Source organism: Antennarius striatus, chromosome 21 (assembly GCF_040054535.1).
Source record: "Antennarius striatus isolate MH-2024 chromosome 21, ASM4005453v1, whole genome shotgun sequence".
Lineage (NCBI taxonomy): Eukaryota > Metazoa > Chordata > Actinopteri > Lophiiformes > Antennariidae > Antennarius > Antennarius striatus.
In genome coordinates this window covers 12,381,811-12,391,120 of record NC_090796.1, presented here as the reverse complement: position 1 = coordinate 12,391,120, position 9,310 = coordinate 12,381,811, and the positions used below count along the sequence as shown (strand labels likewise).

At 42.3% G+C, this 9,310-nt stretch overlaps 1 protein-coding gene across 1 annotated transcript; it reads left to right on the top strand.

Annotated features, from left to right (window-relative positions):
* The first annotated feature begins 413 nt into the window (after positions 1 to 413).
* On the top strand, positions 414 to 9,193 carry LOC137588661 (protein FAM171A2). The gene is made up of 8 exons (XM_068305855.1): positions 414 to 685; positions 3,092 to 3,319; positions 3,638 to 3,730; positions 4,083 to 4,241; positions 4,377 to 4,556; positions 4,742 to 4,855; positions 5,110 to 5,236; positions 5,361 to 9,193. Exons 1-8 carry the CDS (start codon positions 589 to 591, stop codon positions 6,853 to 6,855), a joined length of 2,493 nt encoding a protein of 830 aa, XP_068161956.1. The 5' UTR covers positions 414 to 588; the 3' UTR covers positions 6,856 to 9,193.
* Positions 9,194 to 9,310: the final 117 nt, after the last annotated feature.

Sequence of the window (9,310 nt, the reverse complement as noted above, 5' to 3'; positions counted from 1 at the left end):
TGACGTCACCGCGAGGCGTTTGCTTGAGTTGCATATAGCTTGTGCCAAATTAAGTGATCATTTATATATTAATCTATAGGAAAAGAAGATTCCTATCATATGGAATCAGCAGAAGTTAATAAATTATCGACAAAAATAAAAAAATTTTCCCGTTGTTTTTTTATTTTTTAGAATTACTAATTTACTAATTTAGAATTACTTTGACTCTGAATTATTTTAGTTACTGTACTGTAATTCAAAACAAAAGTCCCATTCTAAAAACATACTTTAATCCCTCTGGTCTGGATTATGATTATGACCTGGAGGATGTTTTTACACTTGCATTGATGATAATACACACATCCCCCCCCCCCCTGCAGACTGTTATGCAGGGGAAGAAGCGAGCCAGTCGCTGTTCCTCTCGACATCAGCAGAGGGAAACGTTGGACTCTTTTCTCTCCGTCTCAGACAATAAAAACAAGGCGAAGCCCGCACAGACGGCAGCATCTCGGTTCACAGCCCGGTATCCCAGCTATGCGTGAGGCGTGAGACGCACCCAGACAGAAAATATGGATACATGTCCGCCGAGCTAGAGATGTAGCTGCAAGGATGCCAAACATCCACATCTCTCGTTTGCTCCTCTTCGTGTGGATCTGCGCGGCTCGGGAGGCGCTGGCCAAATCTCTTCCAGATCAAGGAGCATTTGGTAAGCTTCGCCATCAGGGAGATGCAGCACAATGAGGGAGATGGGAGTGGTTGTGTTTTTATTGCTTTTGTCGAGAAACGGTCGATCCTCACACCTTTGCGCGCCTTTATCACACCGGTGTTTAAAGGTGTATGTGTGTGTGTGTGTGTGTGTGTGTGTGTGTGTGTGTGTGGGTTCATCCGCTTTATAATAACACTCTGATCGTGTAGATTTATTTGTATCCATGGGGGTGAATTCACAGAGAGGCCCAGGCTTGTGTCAGTGGGCTGAGATACAGTCTGAACGTGTGGTTTGATCTGATCTCACCGGGCCTGGAGACTTCTAGTCTGGCCTTTGGTTTGATTCGAACCTTTTCTTTTAAATTTAACGTGTTTTGATGTGTTTTTAATGACAGCAGAGATCAGATCGGCCTCAGGTCCACTGGACGCGTCAGTCAGTAAAGTAACGCACACAGATTTGTGTATTCAAAAGGCCAAAAATGCAGATGAATTAAAATAAAACAACAACAACAGGAAAAACCAACCATTGTTTATATTATGGTGTGCATTCTGATGGACATTATGTAATGGTATTACATTATGCATACCTCGAGCTATTTTGAGATGCATGAATGATCTCAGACTGTTGGGTTTTTTTTATAACTACTCGGGAATGATTTAAAGGTAGTAAAAATGATGAACAATTTTTTGTAATCTTCTATTTTCATATGTATATTATAAATGTATTTGAGTGATAAAAAGCTCACAGATGTTTAGCCAGCTTTTTAAATGTGACTACATAATATCACATCAACCAAGTATGAATGCATGGCATCAGCAACATATCTAACTGCATGAATACTTTTAAGTACATTTTGCTGCTCATACTCAACATGTATAAGAAGTACCACACCTACGCTGGTAACGACGTATTTCTACATATTAATATTCTTACTTTTCCAAACAAAATCAGTCTGGCCTCAGTCTGGCCTGATTCATGACCGATTTAATGCAGAGTCAGATGATACATCTGGTGTGTTCTGGAACAATCACCATTTCTATCACTAATTACTGTCCAAAAGAACAACAACGCGGCAGCTGCATGGAGGGCGTTGTGTTTTATAGGTGGTTAATGGATTATTCAATTCACAGAAATGAAATCTGAAACTCTATTTAAAAAAGACTGTAGTATTAATAAAATATGAACGAAACATTCATTTGACCAGTAAGACCTGACAGTTGAATCATTTTCAATTCTTCTCTGTCACTTTTAGCTCTGGGGCAAAAACTTTTTCAACCTCATTAAAAAAAATTGTAATTTGACAAATGAATTACTGGTAGATAAAGTTCCTTCAACTGTCATCGGTATTGAAACAAACAAAAAATGTTAAAGGAAACAAATCTTCTACTTATAATATAGAACCACAGTCTAAATTTCTATGTTTTTCCAGCCCATAGGAGTGGTTGCACTGTGTTAAAGGAGGCTGTATGCTCCACTGAATTGCGGCTGAACTTATTTTCAAGCTTTTCAAGTGAGTGAGAATTCCCAGACCCTCGATGTGACACTCAAACTCAATGTTAGTGTCAGTGGAGCTGCTTAAAGCAACAGTGTTCCACAGATGGAGGAAATCCTCCCTATATGCACAAGGGAGCCTTTATTGAACCAATTGTGAAAATGGAAGCATTTGCACAAGTGCAGTGGAAACGGAAGCATAAACACACATACATGCTTATTATTATCTGAAAGTAGCCATTAGTGAAGCTGTTGCTGTCACTGAGAAGTTGAGGTTTGTCATTAGAGGTCTGTGTGGGGGTTTATTACTGACTACTAAAGGGAGATCAGCCGAGTGGGGAAGCAAGAACAAGCCAACCAGCTTTTGGAGAGTCAGCGTGTATCCATGGAAACATCCCCAGCATGACCCACATCCACGCCGTCCAAGGGGCAAGATGAGAAACAAAATGTTCCGGGGGTTGGAAAAACATGGGAGGATGAAGGGTGGGAATACAGTAACTGTGTAATGTGTTTGTAATGCAACATCATTCGTAAAAAATAATCCTCCACCGCCACCGGAAATGATTCACCCATAACCAGAACTTGCACTCCTTCTTGGTATTCAAATTTGGTCACAAAGTGTGATTCACATATTTTTTTCCAAATCAGATTTCTTTCCTCTTTCTGTGATGTCATTGTGTATTAATGACTCACAGGCTGTTCGATTAAGCCTGAAATATTTAAAGTTTTTGTTTTACAAAAAAAAAAATCAAAAACAGCTACATTATAGAGTATGAAATTGATTTGTTTCTTTATTTAAATCTCAAAACAACTCTGATTAGTGATGTGAAAATTGATTGATTTATTGTTCAGTTGCTGATCAACACACTAATTAATGAATTGGAAAATCACAGACTCACTTTCTTTTGCTTACAGAGGTGCAAATAAAAATCCAGGTGTTTGACAACAGTGATCTGTCACCATTGGCGGACGCTGAGGTGGAAGTACACGGCAATCAAACCATCTTGGCGTCCAGCAGAGCCGGCAGCGACGGCGTCGTGAGAGTCAGCTTCCAGTATCGCACAGGAACATGGGTCATCATTACAGCCTCCAAACAAGACTATGTCACCAACTCTGTCCCCTGGCACTCCACTCGCATCCCCTGTAAGTCACAGAGGGAGAAAATGCAGCTTGTTAAGCAAAGATCGCCTTCGTCACATCTTGCTCGTCGTGTCTTGATAACATCCTGATTATTATACGTTTAACCAAAAATGACATAAATAAATTACAATGTGCCATTCCCATTTAAATCGTGGCAATATTTGTCGAGTTAATTCCAGTATGATTTGTCCAAATGTGTCTTATCTAATGTGCTTTGCTACGGTATGATAGGAATGACTATATGTGGTGTTTAATTTAACACGGTGCAGAATCATTGTCTAAGCAGTGATGGTAAACTGCGACATCTTCTGTCTTTTTTAGTGTATGCATCCGTCAGCCTCTACCTCCTCGTCGAGAGGCCAGGAACACTTATTCTGTATGACGACGTCCTGCAGGTTCTGTCCGGGTCACCAGGTCAGGGAAATAATGAATATAATTAATGATGTGTTTTCGCTCATGAAGGGAATATGGTTTGAAGGTTGTCATCACCTCTTAAATTAATGTCTCCAGCAGAGAGTGACAACAAAGCAACCCTCCTCTCCACCTCTCCCTCAGACTGCTCAACACGTAGACGACCTTGTGCTATTTGCTGCTGCTATCACCATAGCAACAACAGCTGCTCTTTGTTATACTGTATTTATTTTTACAATTACAGCTGAGTTGCAGCTACCTTCGCATGTCTCTAATGCACGAAAAACACCAGGATGTTTTATGGCTTTGAACAGATTCTACATTACATGACATGGGTGGGGCTGTTTCTGTGCAGGAGCTCGTAACCAACCGCTGGTGCAGCTCCAGAGGAAGTCTTTTCAACTACCATCCAACCCCAACTACACAGCGTTGTCCGCCACGCTGACCACAGCCAGAACTCAGTATGAGATTGGAGGTTTCCCATTTCTCCTGGGCCAGGAGAGCAACAGCACAGGTCAGAGTTGTGGCAGATATCATATTATACACACACACACACACACACACACACACACACACACACACACACACACATACGCATGTAAGAAAGTACACATTTCAATCAAACTGGAAACATGATTTTTTTCTTCAGGTGGAGAAACGGGGTGGACAGACTTGACAGCTTTGGCCGTGGTTAGCATTCAGCTCTTTGATAAAGACGGCAGTAAAATCCACATCTCAGATCCAATCCATGTCTCTGTGCCGCTACCATCCGACACCCGCAACAGGATGGCCACCAGTGTTCCTGCTTGGCTGTATCAGCCCAGGACAGGTAATTGAATCAAGTATAAATCATATTTGCTACATGTTTGAGAACGGGTATATAATCTGATTCCTTGAAAGACAGCTCTCCTGTATTTTCTGTAGTTGGGGGATTAGCTGATCCTGCCAGAGTATTCAAGCTCTGTTTAAAAGTGTATAAATCATATGTAATGACAGTAACAAACATTTCTCCAGGACTTTGGGTGAGGAATGGGACGGGCTACATCAAAAAGGAAGGCCAACAGTTTGTCTGGAACGTTGTTGTTCCTCAGATGGGATACTGGTTAGCTGCCTTCCCTTCATCTTCAGGTAATGTAACTCACCCAATACTTTGCTGATGGTGTGGTTTTTCTATTCTCTTTGTTTGTAAAGCTCAGGTGTTGTTGCATTGGGTCAGTGATAGCATATTGAAATAAGCACAAACAAAGCTTTTATTCAATATTGTTCAGCTGTTTTACAACAAGCCAATGCATTGTCAGAGTTCAACCATCTGGTGCTGGTCAGATCTAAAGTGTCTGTAATTAAGAATGATTTTTAGACATTCACCATGTTTTGTCTTGCAGGATTGGGTCTTTCTCATCCGGGACTGAGGGACATCACCACCTACCACACCCTGTTCCTGCTATCCATCCTGGCCTCGTTGGCACTTTTGGTGCTCATCTTGCTCTGTGTGCTGCTCTACTACTGCAGGTTTGTGGAACATGAGAGCAAAATTACATTTCTAAAAGTAAAAAAATAGACTGCGTAATGACCAGGTAGCTATACACATGAGCTTTTTCTCATTTCTGACCTTCACTGTATATTAATCTTTTAGACGGAAGTGTTTAAAACCTCGTCGACAGCAAGGGAAACCCCACACTTCCAATCTGAATGGTGCTAAGAGAGACCAGGGTACTTCCACATCACGCCTCAATCTGATCTGTGGAGGCCATGTTGAATCTGGACCATCTAATGACAAATCTGACATGTCACCATCTCGAGACTATCAAAGTTCAAGGGAGGACTTAACCAAGCATGTTCCAGCTCACATGCTGCGTCAAGCAAAGGGAAAAAATGCATCGGGTCCACAACGAGGTGAGAGCTTCCCGATGAAGGTCACACGTGCCACAGAGACCAACAACCTGGACAACCCTTTGCTGCATGATGACTACAATCGGAGCTATAGTCCTATGGAAGGAAAAGAGTCTGAATATCATCGACACCACAATGCCAATGACAATCGAGGATACTCCTCTGATCCACCCTCCCCACCTCGCTTCCAAGGCTACGTGCCCAGCCAGTCTGACAAACCTCCTGACTATTCAGCAGCAGCTGCAGACAGTCTTGCCAGACCAACTTCCCTCAACACACAGCCAGGTCAGATCATCTTCTGCAGCTCCATTGACCAGATGAAGGAGAACATGTACCGGAGCATGGTACCAACCCTGGTCATCCCAGCCCACTATATGCGTTTGCCCACTGAGTATACTAGCAAAGATGGCAAGGACCAAAAAGATCAAGACAAAGATGGTGCCCAGATGGGAGGAGGCCAGCAGCATCATCTCCATCACTCCCAGAAACAAGGTCAACAGCAGCAACAGCAGCAAGGTGGATCCCAAGGAGATGATTCTGAGGAGCCAAGCTGGGCATCTGATTCATCTGGTGGACCAGTGACCATCCCTGTGCTCTTCAATGACTCCACCATGGCTCAGATGAATGGGGAGCTGCAGGCCCTGACTGAGAAAAAGCTATTGGAGCTGGGTGTTAAACAACACCCAAGGGCGTGGTTCATCTCTCTGGATGGACGCGCTAATGCTCACGTGCGCCACTCCTACATAGATGTTGGGAACGACCTCAGTGGCGGAGGTGCTGGTGGATTCTTAGGTGGTCCCGGCTGCGTCGCCCGAGATATCAACCTTGAACCACCTCTGGAGGCCCATGAACGCAAGTCATCAGGCAACCGGAAGGGAAAAGATGACCGCTGGGGAACAGGAGGACGAAAGACCCACGGTGCGAGCAGTGGTGGGAAGAATTACTCTAAACTGGCCTACCCTGACCACAGCGAGCCCAGCAGCAGTGAAGGACGCCCTGTCTCACCGGAGGAGAACTCCCTCACCCCTCTTCTTGATGAAGGTCCGTCCTCCCGAGGATCCACCATCACTAGAAGAGGACGCAGCCGAGTAAGCAGCAGCCGCAGCAGCAACAGCGAGAACCGCCGCGACTCCATGACCAGCCCTGAAGATGATCCCGATGACAAAGACGAGAACAAGAAGAGCCCCTGGCAGAAGATTGAAGACAGACCTTTGATGGTCTTCCATCCCAGGAAATGAACTTTTTGAACTTCCTGAACACTGGACCTTTTTACAATCTTTTCGATGGGGAATCATTGTCACATGAGGAGAGCGATGCTCTTGCCGAGAGACATCACAAAAAGCACAACCACGCTTCACTGGTCCATTCTCGGGTGTTGTCAAGCGTTTGTGTTCTTGATGAGGTGCTATTGCACTTTCTGATTACTTTCGTCGTCTCACTGTCATCTAGTTATTCTTACTGGTTTCCACTGAGATGAACTGTCGCATCCTGAAACATCCAGTTGCTTGTGAATTCTGTCATCTATCACATCAGTTTACTATCGTCTGAGCCATTGCATAGACTGACTGTGGAAATAGCCATTTTATAGAGCAAAATATAACAGTAAAGCACTTACTAATAATTTGTGATTGATACCCACCTTTTATGTGGAAGCGTATGATATTTCTCCAGGATTGATGGGCTTTTGGTGAGTTAGATTTCATCCCTGGATATAGGTAACGCAAAGGTTGGTAATTATGGTAGAGAATGTGCTCCAATATTTCCTAGGTAACATTTCTGTCCCAACCTGTTACTTTAATGTGTTTGATAGGACACATTTTAAGGAAAGAGCTTCCCAAAGCTTGAATATGTACGTTTTCTTGAGCCCCTGTTAATGGATAATGCAATCTAGTCCAACGTGCCACACATTTTGCTCTTCAGGGATGTATTTGATTTCCTCTTGCTCCTGTAATGTGTTCTTATATTCACAATACTCATTCAGATAGTAATAATTTGAACTGTCGAGCATCATCATTAAGTCTTTCTGTCATGCTTTCCACTATTGATGTGTCACATTGATTTGAACAACCGCCAACATTTGGTATTCTGCCTTTTTCTTGTTGAGAGACTTTTTCATTGAGTAAAGATTAGGTTGTGTAAATAGATTCCCAGAGATTTGAAAATTTGCATGCATACAGTACGAATGTATGAAGGACCCAAAATCTCATAACAATTGTTTCAACTCCTGCATAGACAACCCTTCATTGCCAAGAAAGGTGGGTAAGGCAAAAAAGAGAGAAAGAAACATCACTTTACTTGAAGACTTGACTCTTTAATATTCTACCAAGATCGACAGGGGTTGTTCGTAGACAGGACCTGAATCATTTCCCTCCTGTAAGTGCCTTCTTTCACTCCTTTCACACAAAACTGAGTGATAGGCATGCATTTCCCTTTTTAAATGAAGTCACCCAAACTAAGCTGTTATAGCAGGCAGGCACTTATAAGCACCGCACTCATAGTAAAAACACACTTCACTTGGGAGCATGCCTGTGAGGACTAACAGCTTTTTGTGTGGCTTTTATGTCCTTGAATATTTCCATTTCTTGTATCTATCCTCTTTTTCACCAAACTTGTAAATGGTATGATGATCTTAATGAGATTTTATGTGTATACGATGTGCATGTTACATGTAGACTAGGGTGTTTCTAACTGAACCTTTTTTTTTTTTTGGATAGTTTTTGCTGTTTGGCACAAAATGTGATGCACTGACACATTGACTTACTGTATGTTGCCAAACAAGTGTGTTTGTATGATATGACAATGACTCTCTCTTAATCCAGATCCAACAAAATTCACTTCCGGTCGTAAATGTTTACAATAACATACTGACCACCATGCTCACGCTGTTACTAGCATCGTCACTGCCTGGATGCATCAACAACTGCAAACTTAAAACATTACTCTTTGCAGATTTGTAAAAGTTCACCAGTTTAGAAAACTTGAAAGAGGAAAAGTGATTTGATTTATTATAGGTTGGGAATGAAGTGAAAGTACTGAAGCCTGTACAAACGTCATGCTGATTTGTTGGTCCTTTTCACCATTTGCTTGCTTTGTATAAGCCTATGTCTGTAGCCTAGAGTACAAACCGCAAATGTGATGTAATTCAAAGTCTGAAGAATTGTGAAGAATCATGAAACAATTCCTTCTGACCTGTCGTGTCCTCTGCTGTAAATGTACATTATCTTTGGACCAGGTAAGGAATTATTATGAGATGTGCAATTGTGGCTTTCCTGCTTGTTTTGTTTCGTTTTTTTCTACATGCGGAAATTGTTTTTTTTCGCTAGATTTTGTGACCTTGTCTTTGAATTGAAAGTATTCAGCCACAGCTGATTTACACAGAGAACCGAATGCTTAAGGGAATGCACTAATGCTGGTAAAATGCTTTGTTGGACTTTTGATAGTACAGTACACATAAGGGTCACACGAATTGAGCTGTAAGCCTTCATCCTGTGCAGTAAATCATTTCCTTCATGGTCAGTTGTTTGTAAACTGTAAATTCTTTCTGTACACGAGAAAGTAGAAATAAATTTGTTTCCATGGTCAGTAAGTGTCTCTGACTTTATTTGGGGGGTGGTGACTTGTCTGGTCATGATCATCCATGACCAGACAGTTGGGGGCATGCTGGCTGAACTGGGGGATGATGATGATGATGAT